This window comes from Staurois parvus, unplaced genomic scaffold (assembly GCF_062004578.1).
Source record: "Staurois parvus isolate SC_StPar_1 unplaced genomic scaffold, SC_StPar_1.0 ptg002686l, whole genome shotgun sequence".
In the NCBI taxonomy this organism is placed as follows: Eukaryota; Metazoa; Chordata; class Amphibia; order Anura; family Ranidae; genus Staurois; species Staurois parvus.
The window spans coordinates 1,550,037-1,577,335 of record NW_028320482.1 but is presented as its reverse complement, the minus strand read 5'-3'; the positions used below and the strand labels follow the sequence as shown (position 1 = coordinate 1,577,335).

At 46.9% G+C, this 27,299-nt stretch overlaps 3 protein-coding genes across 3 annotated transcripts in view; all 3 read left to right on the top strand.

Moving 5' to 3' along the window:
• The window catches only part of LOC149429921 (uncharacterized), a 106,107-nt gene extending 102,390 nt beyond the window's left edge, over positions 1–3,717 (top strand). Inside the window, exon 4 of the mRNA XM_089666378.1 lies at positions 985–3,717. Within this exon, the coding sequence (XP_089522504.1) occupies positions 985–2,567 (1,583 nt within the window). The 3' untranslated portion in view covers positions 2,568–3,717. The remainder of the gene's footprint in view (positions 1–984) is intronic.
• LOC149429920 (uncharacterized) overlaps positions 1–27,299 on the top strand; it is a 233,819-nt gene that overhangs the window by 202,134 nt on the left and 4,386 nt on the right. Inside the window, exons 6-7 of the mRNA XM_089666377.1 lie at positions 24,062–24,292; positions 24,381–24,522. Coding sequence (XP_089522503.1) covers positions 24,062–24,292; positions 24,381–24,522 — 373 coding nt within the window. The remainder of the gene's footprint in view (positions 1–24,061; positions 24,293–24,380; positions 24,523–27,299) is intronic.
• Positions 23,779–27,299, top strand: part of LOC149429919 (uncharacterized) — a 95,873-nt gene continuing 92,352 nt past the window's right edge. Inside the window, exon 1 of the mRNA XM_089666365.1 lies at positions 23,779–23,973. The gene's annotated coding sequence lies outside the window, so the exon portion shown is untranslated. The remainder of the gene's footprint in view (positions 23,974–27,299) is intronic.

Below are 27,299 nucleotides of genomic sequence, written 5' to 3'. Positions count from 1 at the left end.
CTCATGTACCTCTCCCTCCAGCAGCTAACAAGCCAGGACCAGGGGACAGCCTGGGGCAGGGAGAGGAGAAGTGGTGGAGATGAAAGAGCCTGGAGGAGGTGAGCTGTGTTGTGTTCAGTGAGATCTCCCTCCTGTCGTCCATCCAGCACATTATACACTGACAGATCGTATGGGACTGCACCCTCCCCCCCCCCCCCGTTCCTGCTGCCCGGAGATCAGCAGCCCTTGGAGGAGATGTGTGTGTGTGCAGCCCCATACGATCTGAGAAAGAGAGGGGGGGGAGACAGGGAGGGAGAAAAAGAGGGGGGAGAGAGAGGGAGAAAGAGAGAGGAGGAGAAAGAGAGGGAGAGAGAAAAATAAAGAGAGGGGAAGAAAGAAAGGGAGGGGGGAGAGGAGAGGGAAGAGGGAGAAATAGACGGAGGATGGGAGATAGGAAGAAAGAGAGAGGGAGGAGGGGAGAGAGGGAGAGAGAATCGTATATACATACATACACTTGTTGACTCGCTCTCTCATTGGGGGGCACAACATTTTTGTATTGCCTAGGGCAGTACAAAATCTAAATACACCACTGGATCAGTCCAGGCTTCATCTTGGTTGTTCTCCCCCCATCCTCACTCTCTGACCTCTGGTGGGGCTCAGCCCCGCTGTTCTTCATGACTAAATCATGGAGTAAATAAGGAAGTGCAGTACTTCTTGTGTTGGGAAGATGGCGATGAGTGATAGAGGGGGTGGGGACCCTCGTCCTATAATCCCCTCATCACTGTCCCTCCTATAAAAGACAGTTCTGGTTGTTTTCTCACTCTCTGACTAAGGTCCATGAATAAAGAAATGACCTGGTAGGAGATCAGAGGAGCCATTTCCTAGTTCCCTTGAGGGTGGAATTGTAAGCTCCTCAGAGACCAAGCTGCCTGATGTGGGCGGAGTCCTGGTTTGGGGAAACCAATCAGCTCCTGTCTAGTAATCCTCTTTGTCTTTGTATTTTAGTCCATGGCCGGGAGATGAGGAAAACCTCCGAGGATTGTCTCACTTTGTCTCCAGACTGGAAAGTAGAAGATGAGGACATCACACAGCATAGTCCAGGAGAAAACCCGGCTCCCTCCAATGTCCATCCGGCACCACCCAGTGTAGATGGACCATCGGATTCCTTGTATCCTGAGGAACCTCAGACTGTGTGGGACCGGGCCGGCCTTCCAACAGGGAAGAGGTTCTCCTGTACTGAGTGTGGGAAGAGTTTCCATACTAAATCCGGGCTTATTAAGCATAAAAATTCTCACACAGATGAAAAGCCGTATTCTTGCCCTGAGTGCGGGAAATGTTTTGTAAATAAATCAAAGCTTGTCACACATCAGAGATCTCACACGGGGGAGAAGCTGAATTCCTGTACTGAGTGTGGGAAATGTTTTTCACACAAGTCCAATCTTTACAGACATCAGAGGTCTCACTTGGGGGAGAAGCCGTATTCCTGTACTGAGTGCGGGAAATGTTTTGCACACAAATCCCAACTTTTGTCACATCGGGTATCTCACACAGGGGAGAAGCTGTATCCCTGTTCTGAGTGCGGAAAATGTTTTTCACACAAGTCCAATCTTTACAGACATCAGAGATCTCACTCGCGTGAGAAGCCGTATTACTGTCCTGAGTGCGGAAAATATTTTTTACATAAATCCAAATTTGAGTCACATCAGAGTTCTCACACAAGACAGAAGCTGTATAATTGTCCTGAGTGCGGGAAATGCTGTTTAAAGAAATCAGAATTTCTCAAACATCAGAGATCTCACACGGGGGAGAAGCCATTTTCTTGTCTTGAGTGCGGGAAATGTTTTTCAGACACGTCCAATCTTTACAGACATCAGAGGCTGCACACGGGTGAGAAGCCGCATTCCTGTCTTGAGTGTGGGAAATGTTTTGCACAAAAATCAGATCTTGTAACACATAAAAGGTTTCACACGGGGGAGAAGCCAAATTCGTGTTCTGAGTGTGGGAAATGTTTTGTACTAAAGTCAGAGCTTGTCACACATCAAAGGTCTCACACAGGAGAGAAGCCATATTCCTGTCCTGAGTGCGGGAAATGTTTTTCAGATAGGTCACATATTTACAGACATCAGAAATTGCACACAGGTGAGAAGTCATATTCCTGTTTTGAGTGCGGGAAATGTTTTTCAGAAAAGTCAAAGCTGGTCACACACCAAAGGTCTCACACGGGGGAAAAGCCATATTCCTGTCTTGAGTGCGGAAAATGTTTTTCTCAGAGCTCTAGTCTTAACACACATCAGAGATCTCACACAGGGGAAAAGCCGCATTCCTGTTCCGAGTGCGGGAAATGTTTTTCAAAGAAGGCAAGCCTTTTCAAACATCAGAGATCTCACACAGGGGAGAAGCCGTATTCCTGTCCCAATTGCTGGAAATGTTTTTCACAGAAATCCAGTCTTTCCAGACATCAGAGATTGCACACAGGGGAGAAGCCGTATTCCTGTCTTAGGTGCGGGAAATGTTTTTCACAGAAGTCTCATCTTTACAGACATCAGAGATCTCACACGGGAGAGAAGCCACTTTCCTGTCCTGAGTGAGGGAAATGTTCCTCTCTGAAGTCCTGTCTTCCTGTACATCAGAGGTCCCACACAACCTTGGAGGTGTATTAGTGCTTTGAGTGCGGGAAATGTCTTCTAGATGAATGTTGCTGGACATCCCAGCTCTCATGTGGGGAAGAAGCACACCCTGATATACACCTCAGATATACTCCATGGCTGATCTTCATGATGGAAGAAACAGTTCATAAGGAGATCAGAGGTCACCAAAGACATGGATGAAGTGTGGGACCGGGTTGGCCATTGATAGCAGGAGAAGAATAAAAATGGAGTCATTACCTTTCATTGGCTGAGTACATTTTGTGGTGGAAGATTCACTTTATAGAAAATTCATCGGAACCATGTCTATTACAAATTTATTGGACGAATGTGACAAGCCTTCGCCCAGCTGTGATAAATTCTGGACTTCTTATATTTTATTCAGTGATTTCTTATGATCGTGTTCTTTAACCCCTTCCAGTCCAGACACTTTCACCCCTTTCCTGTCCAGGCCAATTTTCAGCTTTCAGCGCTATCACACTTTGAATGACAATTGCGCGGTCATGCAACACTGTACCCATATGAATTTTTTTTGAGACAGATAAAACTTTATTTTGGTGGTATTTATTCACCGCTGGGATTTTTATTTTTTTGGTATATAAATGAAAAAGTCCAAAAATTTTGAAAACAAAGTTTCTTTCTTATAAAATTTTGCAAATAAATAATCTTTCTTCATAAATCTTGGCCAAAATGTATTCAATTATATTTTTAGTAAAAAAAAAAAACTTAATTAGTTTATAACCAAAAATTGTAATTTGTAAAAAAAAATTTTTTTACATTTTAATTTTATTTTTTTATATTATTATTTGTTTTTTTTTTAACATACTGTCACCCTAGTGACACTGTCATGTTTCACATGACTGTCATATTGACTGTCATATGCCTTTAAGTGTTTCTATATTTTCTTTCTGCTCCTAACTTTCCTTTGGTTTAGTTAAATCTGTATAGATAGCCCTCCCCCTTTCCCAAAGATGCATAGCAGCTCTGGCCTCATGTCATGAAGCAGGACACATTATGATCTTTTGACCTATCGAATGTTCAGTATTGTAAGATCTTCTCAGTTTATGGAATAAACTTCACAAGAGCTACAAGATATCTTCTCGATTGAGTCACTGACTGTGGTATCCAACTGAGATTGGAGTTATCGCTATTTCATCACAACCAGGGGCGGACTGACCATTTGGAGACTCGGGCACTGCCCGAGGGCCCGGGGTCAGTAGGGGGCCCCATGAGATGCCCCTGGCACCTTTTTCATAGGCTTTTTTGAGTTTGGGTAAGGACACAGGGGCCCCATGATCCCCTATTGCCCTGGGGCCTCATGAGTTGTCAGTCCGCCCCTGATCACAACTGTAAGTTACAGAGATCACATTATCAATGCTTAGATTGGAGAGGCAGAATAGACACCTTACTAATTGTGGGAGGTGATGAAGATTTTTTTTTATTTACACTGATGGCTGTAAAAGCAATAATTTCTCCTCTCTGACTGCATTCTTTCAGCCATTGAGAAATACAGTGTGAGCTGTGATTGGTCACAGCTTGTCACATGGTACAAGGCTGTTGTGAATAGCCCTGTATCATGTGACCTCTGTGATCATTCGCAGATTTCACACGTAGTAAGTAATGAATGTCAGGAAGTGAAATCTTGCTTACACCTATTCATGTGATCACTGATTGGCCAATCAGTGAGCACATGATCGGGACCTCACACAGAGGTCCCGTACAGTGATCGGTATTCGCGGTGCCGAGCGCTCCCAGGGAGCATGCACAGTCCAAACCCGCCTCTGCACTGCTACCGTCTGGCCGTTTATATATAGCAGCCAGACGGGAAGTGGTTAAAAAGCCTTTATGGATCATTTGTTTGGAGTTATGGGCCACAAATGATTGCTGTCACTCCATTGTGTACAGGAATATGTCATGTGTGTAGCACAATCAACATTTTCATATGTAGGCAGCAGTGACGTGCGTTTACATTTGCATCTGCATGTATGCAAGGTCTCAAACATTTTGGAGGAAAGGGGTTTAGGTGCTTGGACGTAACTAACTTTTTACACTTTTTTTTTACTTAAGGGTGTTGTTTTCACATAATCCCCAATCTGAAAGGATATTGATGTGACAGGTTCTCTTTAACAAGACATCAGGGGTCTATTAGAACTGATGTTCCATGGTCTCCCTCATCAGTTACCAATGGGAGAAAGAGCCCCTTATCTCTGGTCAGTGTAGAGGTCCCTTACATTGGTGACCAATAGGAGAAGGACCCCCTTGTATCAGTGGTCAGTGTAGTGATCCCTTACATTGGTGACCAATAGGAGAAGGACCCCCTTATATCAGTGGTCAGTGTAGTGGTCCCTTACATTGGTGACCAATGGGAAAAGGACCCCCTTATATCAGTGGTCAGTGTAGTGGTCCCTTACATTGGTGACCAATGAGAGAAGGATCGCTTACATCAGTGGTCAGTGTAATGGCCCTTTACATTGGTGACCAATGGGAGAAGGATCCCCTTATATCAGTGATCAGTGTAGTGGTCCCTTACATTACTGACCAATGGTAGAAGGACCCCCTTATATCAGTGGTCAGTGTAGTGGTCTCTTACATTGGTGACCAATGGTAGAAGGACCCTCTTATATCAGTGGTCAGTGTAGTGGCCCCTTACATTGGTGACCAATGGGAGAAGGATCTCCTTATATCTGTGGTCAGTGTAGTAGTCCCTTACATTGGTGACCAATGGGAGAAGGACCCCCATATATCAGTGGTCAGTGTAGTGGTCCCTTACATTGGTGACCAATGGGAGAAGGACCCCCTTATATCAGAGGTCAGGGTAGCGGTCCCTTACATTGGTGACCCATGGGAGAAGGACCCCCATATATCAGTGGTCAGTGTAGTGGTCCCTTACATTGGTGACCAATGGGAGAAGGACCCCCTTATATCAGAGGTCAGTGTAGCAGTCCCTTACATTGGTGACCCATGGGAGAAGGACCTTCTTGTAAAGAATCTGTTTTACAAGGAATATGTTGGAAAAGGCAGTACAGGGAAAATGTGGAACATACCAGGAAAAGGGGTATACAGAGAAGGGGAGCAGATAGGGCCTGGGCATAATAAGGAAGATAAACCAGAAAAATCCAACAAACCTGCAGGAATGATTCATCCCAACCTGCTACTCCCTGCCAATGATTTGCCTTTAGAAGGTATTACACCAGACAGGACAAAGACAAATACCACTAGGACAATGATAAGAGCAGAAAAAGCAACAACCCAGGGAGCACAGATTACGATACTAGGGGAGTAGATAAGGGGGGGATAGGGGGCCCAAAGCTGACACTGGGTGTGCACTGAATGCACTGCAACCACCAATCCTGCCATCTGTCAGATCTCAGAGACAGGCAATGGCAATTCATAGGGAGGAAGGTTCTATTTACCTCCTCCTCTGCTCCAGTCACAGGACACAACTGAGGGAGGAGCTCACTCTGAAATGCCATTCTGGTGAGTGATATTCATGGAGGGAGGAAAGCTTCTTGGGGGTGCTGACCCCTATATTCAGAATGTCACTGTCACCTACCAGATCTAGCTACAGTGTCTCTCTATACTCCAGTCTGACTCTGGTTACAAACTACAGAGCTTCATAATGTCTCTCTCCCGAAATAGGATCCCCCCTCCCAATCGAAAACCTATTCAAAGCTTGGTCTGTTCATTATGAACACCCTAAGCCTCAGAGAGGTGCTTGATTTAGGAAGTCTTCTTCGACTCATCCAGAGAAAGCAGATGTGTCAGCTGTACCACTGACAGACACTCTGGGGGAAGTTTGGACCCCCCTATCCCCCCTTATCTACGCCCCAGATATAGCAGAACATTACAAAATTATTTTGGTTTATAGTGAAACCAAGGATGGTATGCAGTGGGGGCTTTTTCCACCATCTAGTCCAGTGGTTCTTAACCTTTTTGGAGGTACTGAACCCCACCAGTTTCATATGCGCATTCACAGAACCCTTCTTAATTGGAAAAATAAAATATGATTTTTAAAATTCAATACAGGTATATATTTATACATAGGTGCACAAAATGAACAAAACCGTTAAGAACAAAGAACAAAACCATTTTCACACAAAAACAAAATAATGAATATTTACCGCAAATCAGTGTGACTTCTGCTGTTGTCTTTCAGAGGCCAGTTCAGAAATGCGTGGCATTACCTTGGCAAGTGCCACTCTCATGTCATTTTCACAACAAAGTCTGTTCCTTTTCTTCGTCTTTATGTCCAGCATCCTTGAAAAGGATTGCTCGCAAAGATATGTTGTAACAAACGGTATGAAAATTCATCCCCCATAGTAATTCATCCCCCATATAGTAATTCATCCCCCATATAGTAATTCATCCCCCATATAGTAATTCATCCCCCATAGTAATTCATCCCTCATAGTAATTCATCCCCCATATAGTAATTCATCCCCCATAGTAATTCATCCCCCCTATAGTAATTCCTTCCCCATATAGTAATTCATCCCCCATAGTAATTCATCCCCCATATAGTAATTCATCCCCCATAGTAATACATCCCCCATATAGTAATTCATCCCCCATATAGTAATTCATCCCCCATATAGTAATACATCCCCCATATAGTAATACATCCCCCATATAATAATTCATCCCCCATATAGTAATTCATCCCCCATATAGTAATTCATCCCCCCTATAGTAATTCATTCCCCATATTAATTCATCCCCCATATTAAGTCCCCAAGTCCCCCCCTGTGTCAATTCACTTACCTTTGCTCCGCGCGTTCCTCTCGCCGTGTTCCCGTGCCGTTCCGGTCTTCAGGGCGGACTGTGAGAGGAGCCTAGCTCCTCTCACGTTCGTCACGCTGCCCCGCCTACACACATCCTGACAGCCAATCACTGGCTATCAGGATGTGAGTGGCAGCGAGACTGGCCAATCATTGCATTTGAGTCCCTGCCGCCCGAGAGGAGGGAGGGGAGCGGGCGCCCGCCACACAAGAGCCGCGGCTTGCCGACCACTGGGCTAAGCGATGTTGCGTGACCACCTGCAGCCAATGATGGACAAGCGGGGCATGTCATCACAAATCATATGAGTCGGTTGTGGGTCACCTCCGCCGAACCCCCGAGACTGACTCACCGAACCCCTGGGGTTCGATCTAACCCAGGTTAAGAACCACTGATCTAGTCTGATTAATTTAATTCAGTCTGTCACGTACCTGGTAGGGAAGCCTGACGTGGAGAGGAGGCATCATCTTACTACTCCCGCTCGGAGCCCCTGATAGTGGGAACAGAGGGCGCAGAGCCAGGAGTGGCATGAGTTCCGGGTGGGTCTGGAGCTGATGGTAAGCAGATGAAGACCCAGAAGATCTGGATGCAGGCCAGGTGTGGATGCAGGAACGTGGGTGAAGCAGCAGGCAGGTATGGCGGCAACCAGGATGTAGACCAGGAATGGACACAGGAGCATAGGTGCAGCATCAGGCAGGTATGGCGGTAACTAGGGTGCAGGCCAGGTGCAGGAATGTAGGTGCAGCAGCAGGTAAGTATGGCAGCAACCAGGATACAGGCCAGGTGCAAATACAGGTATGTATGTGCAGCAGTGTCAGACAAGCCGGGTCAGAATCAATCGAGCAAATCAGGTACAAGGGAGCAGGCGAGCGGATAGTCAGGGATAAGCCGGGGTCAGTGCAGGCGGAGTTCTTTCTTATTCAGAGTCAGAGCAGATACAGGCAACAGAATCAGGTTATGGAGTGCAGAACATTATAGACCAGAAGGCATAGGCTAAACTGTGCTGGTGGTTTAAATAGCCCGCCTTCCGGTGACGTGTACGCTAGTGCGCATGCGCGCACTCTCACGCTCCTGTGCATGCATGCCCACACAGTCCCGCGCACACGCACTTCCACGACCAGATCTGGCGCCGATGCACGGCAGCATGAGGGAGAGATCCCTGATAGTGCCCCCTCTCTAAGGGCAGCCTCCGGATGCCCAACTGGGCCATCTTCTCTGGATGCCTGCGCTTAAATGCCACAATTAAATCCTTATGTGGATGTTAGATTCCGGTTCCCATGAATTTTCTTCAGGTCCATAACCTTTCCATTTATTTAAATATTGGAGCTGGTTCCTCCTTTTCCTACAGTCAACAATTGTTTCTACCTCATATTCCTCTTCGCCGTCGATGATCACTGGTTCAAGTGGCCCCAATTCTCGACCTGGAAAGTGGTTAGAGACTGAAGTTTTGAGCAAAGATACGTACAATACGGGATGGACCCTTAGTGATTCTGGTAATGTAAGCTCGTATGCCACATTGTTAATCCTTTTTACTGGAAAAGGTCCCACAAATTTGGGGCCTAACTTCTTTGAGGGACAGGTTAACCTTAGATTGGTTGTTGACAACCATACCTCTTCGCCAGGTTCCAGGACCAGGTCCCCTTCCTTTTTTTGTCAAAGAATTTCTGGTTGTCTAGCTGAGCCTTTGAGATTGTCTCCTGTAGCATCTTGTTCTGCTGAAGGAATTCAAAGGTATCTTGGACCGCTGGGATTGATGATTCAAGCACTATATTGGATAGGAATGCAGGATGAAATCCAAAGTTAGAGAAGAAGGGAGACTGTTTTGTGGCCGAGTGTTTTGAATTATTATACGCAAACTCGGCCAAGGGTAAAAGTGATACCCAGTCATCTTGGGAAAATGACATGAAACAGCGAATGTACTGCTCCAAGGTCTGGTTGGTTCTTTTCGTTTGGCCGTTGGTCTGAGGGTGATAAGCGAAAGAGAGTGAGAGTCCCACTTTCAACTTCTCGCAGAGTGCTTTCCAGAACTTCGAAGTGAATTGCACCCCTCGATCCGAGACAATGTTCCCTGAGACACCATGGAGCCTCTCTACCTCTCTTATAAAGATTTGGGCCGTTTCTGCTGCAGACAGTACTCTCTTCATGGCAATAAAGTGGGCCATCTTAGAAAAACAATCCACTATGCCAAAAATGGCCGAATATCCTTCTGATGGTGGCAGTTCTACAATGAAGTCCATTGATATCATTCTCTACAGACGATCAGGGACTGGTAGGGGCCTCAATAATCCCCAGGTCTTGCTTCTATCACCCTTGTTCCGTATACATGTGGGGCAGGAATTTACATAAGCCTTGCAGTCCTTCTCCCACTCAGGCCAGTAGAACAATGGCTGCACTAGGTCTAAGGTCTTGTGGACCCCGAAATGTCCTACAAGCGGATGGTCATGGCAAAGCCCTAAAATTGCCAGTCAGGTATTTTCTGGTGCAAAGATTCTGTTTCCTGACCATAGTAACCCTTCTCTAGAGGACAGAGTTATTCCTGGTGTAGATGGATCCCCCAAACATGCCTGATGGATCTGCAAAAAAGGTCTGGTTGCAAAAGACAGAAGTTGCCTGTTGAAAGCACTGTATCGGGTAGGAGGATCTTTAGGATCATCAAACATCCTAGACAGAGCATCGGGTTTGATATTCTTAGAGCCTGGTCTATAGGTAATGTGGAATATGAGCCTAGAGAAGAAGAGTGCCCACCTGGCTTGTCTGGGTTTTCGACGTTTCACCGTCTTCAGGTACTCCAGATTCTTGTGATCGGTATAGTTCAGAATGGGGTGTGCTGCTCCTTCTATAAGGTACCTTCATTCCTCCAAGGCTGACTTGATAGCCAGTAATTCTCGGTCCACTACATCGTAGTTTCTCTCCGCCTTGGATAGCTTATGAGAAAAGAAAGCAACAGGATGAAGCAGGAGTTTCAGGCCTTACCGCTGTGATAGACTGGCCCCAACAGCACTTTCCAAGGCATCTACTTCTACCACAAAGGGTAGTGCTGGATCCGTATGGATTAATATGGGTGCTGAGGTAAAAAGTCCCTCTAATGTGTCAAAAGCGTTTTGGGCTTCTGGTGTCCAACAGAATTGGATTCCTTGTTTGGTCAGTTGGTTGATAGGAGTGATGATGGCTGAGAATCTATTGATGAACCTCCTGCAAAAGTTGGCAAAGCCTATGAAGCGTTGTACTCCTTTTTTATCAGATGGTGCAGGCCGTTCCAGGATAGGGGAGACTTTCTGGGGATCCATTTTGAAGCCCTCAGTGGATATAATCAATCCTAAGAATTGAATGCTCTGGCGTTCAAACTCACACTTTTCTAGTTTTGCGTTATGTCCGTGTAGTCGGAGGCAACCGAGGACCTTCTGCACATGACCCAGGTGAAGTTCAATGGATGCGGAAAAGATCAAAATGTCATCAAGGTATACGATCACAAAAATGTCTAAAAAGTCTCTGAAAATGTCATTTACTAGGTCCTGAAAGGTTGCAGGGGCATTACACAGTCCGAAGGGCATAACTAGGTACTCAAAGTGCCCAAACCTGGTACGGAAGGCTGTTTTCCACTCATCTCCTTCCTGGATTCTTACGAGATTGTATGCCCCTCTTAGATCTAGCTTGGTAAATATGGTTGCAGATCTGAGCCTCTGGAATAGTTCTGGGACTAGTGGCAGAGGATATCTGTTCTTCACCATGATGTTATTTAATTTGCGGTAGTCCACACATGGACGGAGGGAGTGATCTTTTTTCTCTACGAAGAAGATCCCTGCACCTGCTGGTGAGGTGGAGGGGTGGATGCAGGGGTGGACTGATCATTTGGAAACTCGGGCACTGCCCAAGGGCCCGGGGTCAGTAGGGGGCCCCAAGAGATGCCCCTGGTACCTTTTTCATAGGCTTTTTAGAGTTTAGGCAAGGACACAGGGGCCCCATGATCCCCTATTGCCCGGGGGCCCCATGAATTGTCAGTCCACCCCTGGGCGGATGAACCACTTTTTGAGATTATCCGTGATGTAGTCTTTCAGTGCCTCCAACTCACGCTCTGAAAGTGGAAAGATCTGACCGAAGGGAATCTCAGCTCCAGATAGAAGTTCGATGGGGCAGTTGTAGGGCCTGTGAGGTGGAAGGCTGTCTGTACCACGTTTACTGACGATGTCCAGGAAGTTATGGTATGCTGCAGGAACAATTTGACTTACTTCGGCATCAATATCCATGCATAGTAGGGGCACAGATTGAGCAGGACTTTGGGGCAAGCAGTGCTCATGGCAGTAGGCCGATTGAAAGTCCACTTCACCAGATATAATAATACGTAAACCACCTGCACTACTCCAACTACACAAACTATACACTAGACAGATATACAGTGGGGCAAAAAAGTAATTAGTCAGCCACCAATTGTGCAAGTTCTCCCACTTAAAAAGATGAGAGGCCTGTAATTGGCATCATAGGTAGACCTCAACTATGAGAGACAAAATGAGAAAACAAATCCAGACAATCACATTGGCTGATTTGGAAAGAATTTATTTGCAAGTTATGGTGGAAAATAAGTATTTGGTCCCCTACAAACAAGCAAGATTTCTGGCTCTCACAGACCTGTACCTTCTTCTTTAAGAGGCTCCTCTGTCCTGCACTCATTACCTGTATCAATGGCACCTGTTATCAGTATAAAAGTCACCTGTCCACAACCTCAAACAGTCACACTCCAAACTTCACTATGGTGAAGACCAAAGAGCTGTCGAAGGACACCAGAAACAAAATTGTAGACCTGCACCAGGCTGGGAAGACTGTATCTGCAATAGGCAAGCTGCTTGGTGTGAACAAATCAACTGTGGGAGCAATAATTAGAAATACAACCCATAAATAAATACATGAATCCAAAAATCTTATTTATATAGACATAAATAATAACATGTGATACTTAGATCAATAAACATACGTGTGTAAACAAAAAACATCACATGGTGACATAAATAAGTGAAAACTAAACATGCGTCCCCAAAAACGGGGAAAAAATGTGACTTCGGTCATGAGTGAAGTGATTGATGAATGGCCTAAATTGTGCTTCAATAGAAAGTGCCGAGTAAAAATAACTCACAACCAATGTGAATCCACTAAAGTGATACGGTCAGGAGAAAACCTGATAACAAAAAACGAATTAAAACCACATATGGCGCTGCCAGGTGTAAACAAGGACAATATCCGAGCTGGATGTAAAAAGTGTGGATATCCTGGCCACCTTACATTTGAGTGTAGAAACTTCCTTAGAGTGGACCCACAGTGAGACATTGTGTTAGATGTGAGCAGCACAAGCAGTGAGGACTCTGATGAGGAGGACGAGATCCCAGCCCAGCCACCACTTTCTACAGATAAGAAAAAGCCATTTAAAGAGAAAGCTAGATGTGCTGTTACCTATGGAGGATCCAAAGGGGAACCGTGACCAGGCTGTACATACCATAAGAGGATCCGGCTGACCTGATGAAACAGTTGTGTTCTCAAACACGTGATGATATTGCGCATCTGGTGAGTGCGCAACTTTTCTATTACCAGATATACCACCTATAATTTAGAGATAGGAGGTCGGACCACCTATTCTGAGATCTCTTGGAGGATCCCCACATTCATTATTTGGACTTTCACACAATTAGCACTTTAGCCACCTTGAGTGGCTCTCTCCAGATTCATACACACTGGATCACTTATTGGACTTTTTTATACGATCATTACACAAGCACGTTTGTCACTTTATATCTCATGATTTATTTATGGTCACCAATAGCACTATTGGCACTTTATTATTTATAATATTGACAATTGATTTTGAATGATTTAGCACTTGTTGTTTATGTAGCACTTTATTTCTATTTTGATCTCAGAGCTGCACCCACTTTATTATTATTATTATTATTGACTTAGGAGGTTTTTTTGCTACCTTTTTGGTGTCTCAGCAGCTTCATTGTAGCGCTCACTTTGCCTTTCTTGTAATTAAAACCACATGACCTCCTAACACATCAATGTGTTAAATCAAAGTGATAAATGACAACCAATTGTTGTCTAGCTGGTGTGATACAATCCCTAATTGGGATAAATAAGTGTGAACACAAACACATAAAAAACAGTGTTACAACACCATGATAGTGAAAGAAAAACTTTTCAAAGAAAACCGCGTATTGCTGAAAAATGTGCCACTAAATCATTCATATATAATGGCGAAAAAGTCCCCTTGTGCACTCTTCAAACGAGTGAACCACATATATTTTCAAGTCGGTTATAACCCTCTTGCAGGCCCTAACTAACCAGGGAGCGCCATGATTCGTTCTGGGGCCTTGGGAGTAATTCCTCTGGGAAGACTGGAAAGACCCAGTACCTCCTGATTTGAACGGATCTACCTTGGTCTGGCCTGGGGCTGGGGACGCAAAAAGTCCGCAAACTCAGTGCCCCCTGGGGAAGACGCTCTCAGGGGTGTCACTAGTAACACTTGGGTGTGGGACCCCACGGTGTGAAGATGACACATGGCCACTGTTTTTCACTTCTTTTTGCACAGCGCCCTAAGGACCAGGTCCTTTGGCTAAGTCCGGGGCAATTTTTGCTACAGGCCTCAGGGCCTGGTCTGTGCACTATTAGGCACGGTACCACTTTTTTTTTTTCTATTTATTTACCACTCCCACATTTTGTCACTTTTTCTGTTCTTATGTGTGTGTTTTTCACGGATGGAGGGTGTGGGTCCTCGGGCCTTACCTGAAGTCTAGGGGGAGGATGTGTGGCCATACGGTTCCTTCCTCCCCTGATCCCTAGGGGGTTTTCTCTTCGGGAGAACCCCCTCGCCTAGTACTGGATGTCCGGCTTCGGCTGGGCATAAGGAACGGTGGTCCACCAGGCCTTTTGGCCAGGAGGACCAAATGGGAACCTTGTCCCTGTCAGGAGCTTCGTGCCCCGGGGGATCAGGCGAACGGTCCAACCCTTTCGGGGGTAGGACAAACACACCCCTAAGTGCACTTTTTCGTGTGGTGTTCGCACTTGCACTTTTTTTGTGATCACTTACGGGTTTTTCGTTGTAGTTTGCACGTTTGCGGACTTAAAAAAAAAAGAAAAATAACCCTCTTGCAGGCCCTTGACGGCTTGTGTCAATGCCCAATGTACAGGCAGATCTCTTACAGAGGAGAGGCCCCTCTCTCAGCCTCTGACATGGCCTTCAGGTACTGTCGAAGGGGGCTTCCAGATTCTGATAAGCTCCCCACAATCACTGACCACAGTTATGGGGAAGAGGCCCTTGTCCCCCATGGGGACAAGGTGCTTTGGGCGGGGAGCCCCCCTACCCCAAAGCACTGCTCCATGTTGAGGGCATGTGGCCTGGTATGGTTCAGGAGGGGAGCTACATGCCCTTTCCTGACCTGCCGGGCTGCATGCTCAGATAAGGGTCTGGTATGGATTTTGTGGGGGGCTCCCACGCCATTTTTTCTTTATTTAAATGTAGGAGTTGTCCTCAAAACCTATACTGGACCTGAAGGGCTTGGTATAGGTGTGGGGAACCCCAAGCTGTTTTTCCTAAAAAAAATTTAATTGCCGGCAATTTTTTTTACATTCAGCTGTCAGTGGGGAACCCTACTGACAGTGGAAACATTAAAGCATGTTTTAATAATAGAACTCATGCTGTATTTTAGTAGCTGTGCAGTATCTTATCACATACTCAGATGCAGTAAGATCCCGCTCAGTAAATTGTCCCTCTTTGAAGTTCATGGTCGAACGTTCGGTAGATTCAAATGTTCGATCGCGAACTGAACAGAGGGTTGTTCAGCCCATCACTATTTGCAATACTTTGGTGTGTTCTGATCTTGTTCCTGGGGGCGGTAAGCTCCCCGGGTTGGATGGGACAGTAAGAGCATCCTGACTGAAATGAACCCTTACACAGGGTAGTTAGGATTTAGAACGTGGGTGGTTTAAGATTAGGAAAAGACTGGAATTTCACTGTAACTAAACTAAACTGTGCCAGGTTTCAATTGCCCTTATTTTGCTGGCACCTAGATAGTGGTCCTGCGAGCTGGAAAATTCTTGTGCAGAGTGAGGTTGTATTCATGAGAGTGCAGTGTGAGTTGACACCAAGCTCAAGTCACATCTTGGTGGAAGCCTGGTGGGATAGATGTTGGTGAAAGTGGTTGGGGTCTGACACACACAGTTCACATTAACGTTCACAATTTGCAGATTTTTTGGATGCATATACTAAACAACCCAAAAAGATTCTCTTATTATTTAAAATTCAAAACATTACCAATCACATATAAAGCTATTTATAACTCTGCCCCAAATTACATCACCAATCTTGTCTCCAAATATCACCCAAACTGTCCTCTCTGCTCCTCCCGCGAACTCCTGCTCTCTAGCTCCCTTGTCTCCTCCTCCCATGCTCTTCTCCAGGACTTCTCCAGAGCCTCCCCCATCCTTTGGAACTCTCTACCCCAATCTATCAGACTATCGCCTACTCTGCCCACTTTTAGGCAATCTCTGAAAACCTCTCTCTTCAGGGAAGCCTATCCTGCCCCCAGCTAATAATGGAATCTTCTATTCCTCCTACCAGTCCATCCCCCACAGTTACTACCTTTTCTACCACCAGCTCATCCCTCCTAGATTGTAAGCTCCGAGGACCTCTTGTATTGAACTGTATTGTTGCTGTATTGTCTCCCGTTATATTGTAAAGTGCTGAGCAAACTGTTAGCGAGATATAAATCCTGTATAATAATTATTATACAGTATTATTATTATACAGTATTTATAAAGCGCCAATAGTTCGCTCAGCGCTGTACATTACAAAGGGGGACAGAACATGTGACAGAACAATAACAATACAATGCAAAACATGGGGGGATCGAGGGCCCTGCTCTTTGGAGCTTATAATCTAGGAGGGAGGGGATGGTGGTACAGGAGGAGATAGCTGTGGGGGATGGAGTGAAGAGTGGAGGAGGTCAGCAGGTTAGCAGGGGGTGGGGTAGGCTTCCCTGAAGAGGTGGGTTTTCAGGGTGCGCCTAAAGGAGAGGAGAGTAGGTGATAATCTGATGGGTTGGGGCAGGGAGTTCCAGAGGATGGGTGACACCCTGGAGAAGTCCTGGAGGCGGGCATGGGAGGAGGAGACCAAGGAACTAGAGAGAAGGAGGTCTTGTGAGGAGCGGAGAGTGTTTGTTGGGAGGTACTTGGATATTAGGTCAGTGATGTAGTTCGGGGCAGTATGGTGGATGGCTTTGTACGTCAGTGTTAGGATTTTGAATTTGATCCGTTGCGCAATCGGAAGCCAGTGGAGGGATTGGCAGAGGGGGGTGGTGGAAACGGAGTGGTTGGAAAGGTGAATGAGTCTGGCAGCCGTATTCAGGATTGACTGAAGCGGGGATAGCCTGTGGCGAGGCAGGCCAGTGAGGAGGGAGTTGCAGTAGTCGAGTCGTGATATGATGAGGGAGTGGATGAGCTGTTTAGTGGTTTCTGGGGTTAGGAACGTGCAGATTTTGGCGATGTTGCGGAGGTGGAGTCTGCACGAGTTTGTTAAAGATTGGACTTGGGGCTGGAAGGATAGGTTGGAGTCCAGAATGACACCAAGTACTCTGGCCTGCGGGGCGGGTTTGATGGTAGCGTTGTTGGACATGGTGGAGAAGTCAATGGGGGGGGTGTGCGGGCTGGGGGGAAGACAAGAAACTCGGTTTTGGAGAGGTTCAGTTTAAGGAAGTGGAGCGACATCCAGTCTGATATGTCGCTCAGTAGGTGTGTGATTCGGGCGGAGACCGAGGGGGTGAGGTGGGGGGTTGAGAGATAGATTTGTGTGTCATCGGCATAGAGGTGGTAGTTGAAGCCGTGAGAGTGTATGAGTTGGCCAAGGGAGGAGGTGTGGATGGAGAAGAGAAGGGGGCCAAGGACGGAGCCTTGAGGGACCCCAACAGAGAGGGGGAGTGAGGGGGAGGTGGTAGCATTATAGGTAACGCTGAAAGAGCGTTGTGACAGGTAGGATGAGAGCCAGGAGAGAGCAGAATCCCTGAGGCCAAGGGAGTGTAGTTGTTTGAGGAGGAGGGGGTGGTCGACTGTGTCGAAGGCCGCGGAGAGGTCGAGGAGTAGGAGCACTGAATAGTGGCCATTAGCTTTGGCAGTTAGCAGGTCGTTGGAGAGTTTGAGTAAGGCAGTTTCGGTGGAGTGTAGGGGACGGAAGCCGGATAATAATAAGTATTATTATTTGTCAGTTTCCCCTGTGCGTTCTTTTCAATTCACTGATACTGCAGCTTTCTAGGTCCCCCCTTTATGGCGAGGGGTTGGCTTATCCAAAATAACCCTTTTTGTTATTCTAGATCTGCAGACCATAGCTGAAAGACCATGCAGCGCAAGAATTGTCCCAGGTGTTTCTTGAGGCTGCAGTTCCCCTGAGCTCCACAAGGTGGTGATCCCACTTCTACCCATACAAGAAGTCTCTATGGAAGACAGGAAGTGATGTCAGGTATAAATAGGAAGTTCCGGGTGAGAGGTGAGGTGGGAGGAAGTAGAGAGGAGACGTTGGTGGAAGTGGCAGCAGAGGAGGTAATAAGATGTTATTTCCTATTTACACCCAGTAACCCCTCCGTGATGTCCGTCCTCTTCCTCCATAGTCACGTCCGTCCTCTTCCTCCATAATCATGTCCATCCTCTTCCTCTGTAGTCATGTCCATCCTCTTCCTCCATAGTCATGTCCGTTCTCTTCCTCCATAGTCACGTCCGTCCTCTTCCTCCATAGTCATGTCCGTCCTCTTCCTCCATGGTCACGTCCGTCCTCTTCCTCCATGGTCACGTCCGTCCTCTTCCTCCATAGTCACGTCCGTCCTCTTCCTCCATAGTCACGTCCGTCCTCTTCCTCCATAGTCACGTCTGTCCTCTTCCTCCATAGTCATGTCCGTCCTCTTCCTCCATAGTCACTGTGACGTCTTTTATCTCCAGCAGATGATGATACACACATATATAGTGTGGGAACCCAGATTAACCCCTTCAGGGGCACAACATTCCCCCACTTCCGGGGCCGGAACATTCTCCTCATTGTGGAGATAAATTCTAGTAATATGGTCCTCTAAACAAACAGCACTGACAATAAATAGACAAGACAAGGACCATCCTTCTATTATTAGCTCATTATTATTATTATACAGGATTTATATGGCGCCAACAGTTTGCTCAGCGCTTTACAATAAACCGGGAGACAATACAGCAACAATACAGTTCAATACAAGAGGATTAGGAGGGCCCTGCTCCTTGGGGGCTTACAATCTAAGAGGGAGGGGCTAGTGGTACAAAAGGTAGTAACTGTGGGGGATGGACTGGTAGGAGGAATAGAAGATTCCATTATTAGCTGAAGGCAGGATAGACTTCCCTGAAGAGAGAGGTTTTCAGAGATCGCCTAAAAGTGAGCAGAGTAGGCGATAGTCTGATAGATTGGGGTAGAGAGTTCCAGAGGATGGGGGAGGTTCTGGAGAAGTCCTGGAGACGAGCATGGGAGGAGGAGACAAGTGAGCTAGAGAGCAGGAGGTCGTGGGAGGAGCGGAGAGTACGGTTTGGGTGATATTTGGAGACAAGATCGGCGATGTAATTTGGGGCGGAGTTATAAATGGTTTTATATGTGATTGGTAATTATTATAGTTCATGATTAATTAACCAACCACGCCCACCCTTAATGGTATCAATCTAGAGCACCTTTATGGGGAAGCACTTTGCTGACGTAAATTTTTTAGTGATTCTTTGTACAGAACTTAGTCTCCATCCCTCTTCTTCCCAAAGCCAGCCTCCCCTTTTCCTGTGCCATCTGGAATGCCTGCTGTGTAACAAACTCACCCCCCTCCACAACCACTTTATCACAAATTCCTTTAACCTACTGGCCATTACTGAAACCTGGCGTCATGATTCTGACCCTGCTTCCCTTTCCCATGGTGGTCTTCTCTGGACTCACTCTCCCAGACCCAGTGGACAGAAGGGAGGTGGAGTAGGAATCCTCCTTGCCCCACAGAGCACCTATCAGGTACTTCACTTACCTCCCTCTCTGACACTCTCCTCCTTTGAGCCACACTGTATATGTCTATTCTCTGCTGTTTCTCAAAGAATTGCTGTGATCTACCACCCCCTGAACCGGTATCTACTTTCCTTGATGACGTCTCTGCTTGGCTACCCTTCTTTCTCTCTTCTGAAATCCCCACAATCATTCTCGGCGACTTCAGAATCCCTTTTAATGCCAAATCTCCTGCTGCTTCTAAACTTCTTAATCTAGCCTCTTCTTTTGCCCTGAAGCAATGGGTACAGGCTTCTACTTACTCCAATAGCAACACCCTTGACCTTGTATTCTCCTATCTATGCACTCCGTGCAACCTCTCCAATAACCCTCCCCCACTCTCTGATCACCAACCTATTAGTTTTGCTCTCTCCCTGTCTCCCACCTCCTCTCCCTCCAACCACCTTACAGTTACCCGTAGAAACCTTCACCACCTCCACCCTTCTCTTCTCTACTCTGCTACTGACCACCTCTATGACAAAATATCATCCCTGTCCTGCCCAGATCTAGCCACTTCTGTCTACAACACTTCACTGTCGTCCTCCCTAGACAAGCTCGCTCTCCTTTCACTACATACACAGTCAGGCCCTGACCCCTATGACCTAGGCAAACAGATGATACCAGAGGTCTCAAAAACATAGCCATGTTCTTGACAGTCTGTGGGGTAAGACTAAGTCTCAGAAAGACTTCCACCAATATATATCTGCCCTTCAGAAATGCTATTCCTTCCTCCACACTGCCAAGCCAACCTCTTTCATTACTCTCAATAACACCTTCTCATCCAATCCCAGTCAACGCTTCCCTACCTTCAACTCTCTTCTTCATCCTCCACTCACTAACTCACTCAGTGCCCAGTAGATCGCCAATCACTTCAAAAAGAAAATTGATACAATTCGTGAGATCTCCGACACGCAGATACCTCCCCTACTTAACACTCCACATCCACAGGGACAATCCCTACTTCCCGCATTCAACCCCACTACTACAGAAGAGGCTGCTAAACCTTTTTCTAATGCCTACTTAACCACGAGTCCCCTGGACCTTGTTCCAGATGCTATGGTCCTACACTCTCTAACTCACATTTTCAATCTTTTCTGGCATCTTCCCCAATTCTCTAAAACATGCACTAGTCATCCCCATACTTAGAAAGGCTCACTAGAGTCACCCCTCTTTGCCAATCCCTCCACTGGCTTCCATTCAGTGTCCTCCACCCCCCTCTTTGCCAATCCCTCCACTGGCTTCCATTCAGTGTCCTCCACCCCTCTCTGCCAATCCCTCCACTGGCTTCCATTCAGTGTCCTCCACCCCTCTCTGCCAATCCCTCCACTGGCTTCCATTCAGTGTCCTCCACCCCTCTTTGCCAAACCCTCCACTGGCTTCCATTCAGTGTCCTCCACCCCTCTCTGCCAATCCCTCCACTGGCTTCCACTCAGTGTCCTCCACCTCTCTTTGCAAATCCCTCCACTGACTCCAACTCACCCAACGAATAAAATTCAACATACAACAACTTACAAAGCCATCCACAACTCAGCCCCAGCTACATCACCAACCTGGTCTCAAAATACCAAGCAAATCGTTCTCTTTGTTCCTGCCAAGACCTCCTGCTCTCTAGCTCCCTTGTCTCCTCCTCCCATGGTCGCCTCCAGGATTTCTCCAGGAAATCTGAAACTCCCTTCCCCAATGTGTCCGACTATCTCCATCTCTGTCCACTTTTAAAGGATCCCTGAAAACTCATATCTTCAGAGAGGCTTATCCTGCCCCCACCTAAAAACTGTACTTATATTTTGTCCATCAGCCCATCCCCCACAGTTATCGACTCTCCCTCTTAGATTGTAAGCTGTAAGGAGCAGGGCCCTCTGAATCCTTACATAGTTACATAGTTAGTCTGGTTGAAAAAAGACAAAAGTCCATCCAGTTCAACCATTAAAAAAATAAAAGTTATAATCCTACACCCACAGTTGAGGAAGGAAAAAAAACAGCAAAGCATGATCCAGTTTGCTCCTGCAGGAAAAAAAAAATTCCTTCCTGATCCCCCGAGAGGCAATCGGACATTCCCTGGATCAACTTTACCTATAAATGTTATATCCAGTTATATTCTGTGTATCCAAGAAAGAATCCAGGACTTTCCTACAGCAATCCACTGAGCTGGCCAGAATCAACTCTTGAGGGAGTCTATTCCACATTCTCACAGCTCTCACTGTGAAGAAACCTTTCCGTGTTTGGAGATTACATTTCTTTTCCTCCAGATGTAAAGAGTGCCCCCTTGTCCTCTGTGATGACCTCAGGGTGAGTAACTCTACACTGAGCTCACTATATGAACCACTGATGTATTTATACATGGAGATCAGAGGAGCTGAGGGGGTACTCAGGCTGAAGGACTTTGGGGCATCTGAGGGGGGAGGTTGGGCTGAAGGATTCTGAGAGTGTAGTGTAGCTGAAGGAGTCTGGGCCCTTGATAAGGTTGGTGGGCAGCAGGGCTCTAAGGGAAGAGGAGGCTTTAGGGCTCAGGGGGACATTAATGCAGGGAGGAGACGCTTGGTCTATGATGGTCCTTTCATCTGCACTTACTTTCCAGACCTCCTGCCAGAAAAGGAAGGTAAACTTCACCTTCTTTTCATCTCACTGGTAAAATAAAAATATCCAGGAAAATAAGTTTAGTGAAGAAGGCCAGTCCTCCACCCCCTTCTACAAGGAGGCCTGTTTGCGTAGCATCGCCTATTGGGTGGTTGGGGATCGGTGCTGTGCATCTGGGTAGGCAGTCCATTGCCTTCCTATGACACAGACTCGGGCAGTGCCCGGTGCTGGAATTCAGAACTCCAGGATCCCACTCTGTACAATGTCCTGGATACTACAGTATGCTTGGCACCCAAGAGAACAAAGCCCCCACCCCTGCTGTCCTTCTCCTACCCACACTAAGCTGCTGTTGGAGGGAAGAGAACAGGCTCCTCCCTCAGAGCTCTCTACTCCACCAGCACCATCCTCCTGCTATCCAATCCAATCCCTTCTCTTAGTGCAGAGAGTACATCACTCCTGTCAGTCAACAGGCTGCTGGAGTTTGGAGCCTTGCAGCCAGAGTTTTGACAATTTGCCGGCAACTCCAGCCAAAATGTCAGAAAGTTCCCCTTCCTGGACATCATGATGATCCGACATTGACCTCAAAGCACTGCCTCAGAGCAAACAAGTCATAGGAAGGATCATATTTATCATTCCTTGTCTGCAGATCTAATACTCATCAGAAACTAAACCCAACAGTGAAAAGGGAATTTCTGATCTGGCAGGCCAAGAGGTTTCTGGGTAATGAAAATGAAGCAAACACTACACAGTCCAGACTAAATGTGTTCCCATGGGGGCAGTAGATCTTTAATGTCCATCAACCCTCCTATCCCCCCTCACATCCACATCCTATTATTGTGTGACCAATACCATCCAAATCATTCTTACTTTAATTTCCAAAAGTTATCCGTCTACAAGGAGACCTGTATAGATCACATGATGGCACCAATGAGGATGGAGGAGGACCGGAGTCACATGACTGAGAAGATACTAAACCTCACCCTGGAGATCATCTACCTGCTGACCGGAGAGGTGAGGAGGATTCTGGGAGGTCACATGACATCACTTATCTCTCTTAATAAAGCACAGACCTGACCGGAGAGGTGAGGAGGATTCTGGGAGGTCACATAACATCACTCTTATCTCTAGTAATAAAACACAGACCTGACCGGAGAGGTGAGGAGGATTCTGGGAGGTCACATAACATCACTCATCTCTATTAATAAAATACAGACCTGACCGGAGAGGTGAGGAGGATTCTGGGAGTCTAACATGATATTCCTATTGATTCCTCAATACAGAGATTTCCCCTTCTGAAGTCAGGTGACCATATGACCATCACAGTGCCTCCATGTGACTCCCTAAAACCCGAGAGACACAACATGCAGAAGATTCTAGAAGTCACCAGAGAGATCACTGAGCTGCTGACAGGAGAGGTGAGCGGTGCCGGGAATTCTGGGACATTCTCCAGTAACAGACAAGGGATGTGTCTGGATGGTGACTGTATCATTGTGTGTGTCAGGTTCCTATAAGGTGTCAGGGTGTCACTGTCTATTTCTCCATGGAGGAGTGGGAGTATTTAGAAGGACACAAGGATCTCTACAAGGACGTCATGATGGACAATCAGCCGCCCCTCACATCACCGGGTAAGAGGAGACTTTATTGTAAAGGAGAGAGCAGTACGGAGGATCCACCTAGATCCCCCATCATCTGATAAACACATAGAAACAATGGATTCAGTCAGTGTGTGTGTTTCCTACAGATGGATCCAGTCATGGGAACCCACCAGAGAGATGTCCCCGTCCTCTGTATTCCCGGGATTCCACACAGGAGGGTCACACCATCCCTCACCATCATCAGGTAGATGGATCCAGTCATGGGAACCCACCAGAGAGATGTCCCCGTCCTCTGTATTCCCGGGATTCCACACAGGAAGGTCACACCATCCCTCACCATCATCAGGTAGATGAGGAACAATCACTGATAGTATCATTAGGATCTGTACATTATCTGCATTGTTACAAATGATGTCATTTTATTATATATTCAGAGTGGAAACCTGAGAGATTCTAAAGTTGAGGTTAAAGAAGAGATAAAAGAAGAGGAGGAGGATGAGGATGGGGTGATGGGAGAGGCAGAGTTTCTAAAAGAACACAAAGATCTGTACCAGGACACCATGGTGGAGTCATCCAGCTACAGGAACCCACCAGAGAGATGTCCCCGTCCTCTGTATTCCCGGGATTCCACACAGGAAGATCACCCCATCCCTAACTATTGCAAGGTTTGTGGGATGGAGCATCTAGATGTGATGTCACAATATTAAAGCTTATATTTTACAGATGATATTTTCTCTCATTTTCTTGATTTAGAGTGGAGATCCAATCGATATAGAATTTGAGGTGAAAGCAGAAGAAGAAGAGGCGTATGTGAGGGATGATCAGCAGTCTATGGAGGAGGATGGAATAACGGGGACATTTATAGAGGAGGACACTCCTACAGAGATCAGCACAGGTGGGTCATGAACACTAAATCCATTCCTCCACCCATACTGCTCACTGATTGGTCCAGAGTAGGGCGGGGACTGGGTGATATCAGCCTGTAATCCCCTGGTCACTTTCCTGAGCTGTGTTCCCCGTCCTGTATTCCTGGATTTCTCTCGGATAATCTTCCTTCTCTGTGCTGCAGACACAATTTATGTATCTAGACTGGATTTATGGAGATTCTGGGGATCAGCTGGCAGAAAAATGTTGATTTTCACCATAGGCATTACTAGACCTAGACACCTGGTATATGTGATTTGGGTCTTTTCCTCCACGCCTGGATCTAGCAAGATCTCTGACAGAACATTTCTCCCAGGGTTCCTTGCTCTGTTATCTGCTGGCTGTGCCGGGTGGAGGGATATGTCTGTATAGTCTCAGACCCAAGTCACTGAGTGCAGTCTCAGGAGATGGGAGGCAGCGGTGTGGGATCTCTGCAACTTGTTTCAGTTTAGTAAACATTTAAGCTACAACTGAATACAAATATTATGAATCCTGACCCTTACCCATTGCATTGCACATTACAAACTCCTGACCCTTGCACTATATATGCTGTTCTACATTACTTTATTCTGATACTATATAATTCTAACTCTTGTATCCTGTACAATACATTACATAAGCCTGACTTCTGCAAGACAGTTCTGGTTGTTTCCTCACTCCCTGACTAAGGTCCATGAATAAAGAAATGACCTGGTAGGAGATCAGAGGAGCCATTTCCTAGTTCCCTTGAGGGTGGTCTCGTAAGATCCTCAGAGACAGTGCTGGAACTACCAAGGTCGCAGAAGTCGCACTTGCGATAGGGCCCTGGAGTTCTTACACTTTGGAGGGACCCCGAGCAGTGTTAAAAGCAACTTATTAATTTAGGGACAGTTTAGAAAAAACAGCCGTCCGTAGAAGAGGAGCATCACCCTGTAAAATTAAGTACCAATGGCTGCAGCTGAGCCGCGACTGTCAGTGACATTCTTTCAGGGCACTATCCCCCCTCCCATCCCATGAGAGAGAGGAATACATTTGCTCCTCCTCCTCTCGCCCCCTCTTCCTCCTCTATCTGCCCACCCCGCCCACACTCCTATCCTGATGTGCAGCTGTGAAAGAGAGGGGATGTGTGGGCAGGAAATATGAAAGCCGGCAGCTACACATTCCAGGCTGTATGATTGATGCCTGAGCCACCAGATATCAGCCTCAGCTTGAATGAGCACTGACTGCAGTACACTGTGATCTGTCCCCATCTCCCTCCCTTCTCTCCCCCATCTGTTCCTCCAAGAGCTTCACCAGCTTGCTCAGTTCAACTTATCACTTAGGCAGCTCATAATTTGATTGCCTTCTTTTTTTTTTGTTCAACCATGAGGTTGAACGAAAAAAAAAAATATGATCCAATTCCCCCATCTACACATTCCAGGTCGATGGGGGAACCTCCCACTGAGGCAGTGGCAGGACTACCAGGGTCGCACTTGCAACTGGGCCCTGGTGTTCCGCCACTGCAAGGGTTACCAGCCTCCTTTTGCAGCAAAACATTAGGACCCAGCACTGGTTACATTATAGCATAGCGGGACCCTTTCACATGTTCTGCAGCGGGTCCCCTTCCAACCATCTTGGGGCCCCCCCTCCACGGTGGCAGACAGCAAGGTATGTAACCAGCACACCACAGAACTCAATATAAGGTTCCAATGCAGTGGCTAACCTACCAGGGTCGTAAAGGTCGCACTTGCAACTGGGCCCTGGCATTCTGCCACTGTGGGGGTTCCCAGCCTCCTCTTGCTGTCCTGCCCCTGCTATTGACCTTGATATTGATGCTGATCGAGACGCCATCTAGTCAGATCTAATAATAAATATGATAGTGGTTTTATTGATCGGAGCCCCCACCTTTCTGGCAAGGAGTCCACACGGCTTCTGAACATATGGTTGCTATATATGTGATTGTATTCTTGATTCTAATAAATACTGTTTTTATTAGATCTGATTAGGAGCGTTGGCTGGATCGCATCCTGATTGGCATGTCAGCAGAGAAGGGTATGCAGCGTTACCGCTGGTAGATGACCGGTGAGGGACTCAGCTGTCCACAACCAATAGTGCCGGCCCTCCCGTGCATACTCCCATCAGCCCTATAATGTAACCAGCACTGGGTCCTAATGCATTGCTGCAGCTGCCATGCAGACAGAAACACTGCCAGCAAGGTCAATAGCAGGGGCAGGACAGCAAGAGGAGGCTGGGAACCCCCACAGTGGCGGAATGCCAGGGCCCGGTTGAAAGTGCGACCTTTACAACTCTGGTAGGTTCCCTACTGCATTGGACCCTTATATGGAGTTCCCCAGTGTGCTGGTTACATATTTCTTGATGTCTGTCACTGTGTGGGGGGCCAAGATGGTTGGAAGGGGACTCGCTGCAGAATATGTGAAAGGGTCCCGCTATGGGACTGTAATAAAGGGCCCCGTGATGAGATAAAGGGGACCCGGGATCAGTGGGAAGGGCTGTTAGACCAGAGGTAAGGGCCCTGGGACAGATGAGAGGGGGGCCTTTCCTGGTTTTTTGCACCGGGGCCCTGAAAGTTCTAGTGATGCCTCTGCTTATAGACAAAGCTTCCAGATGTGGGCGGGGGCCTGGTTTAGGGGAACCAATCTGCAGTGGGAGTCTTCAGGATCAGTCCAGGGGTGTTTTCCTAAAACTGCAATTTTTAGGGGGGTGGCACCGCCCCCCCCCCCCCCCCCCCCGGAAGAAGGGACCTTTTGAGCAGCGGCGGACAGAGCCATG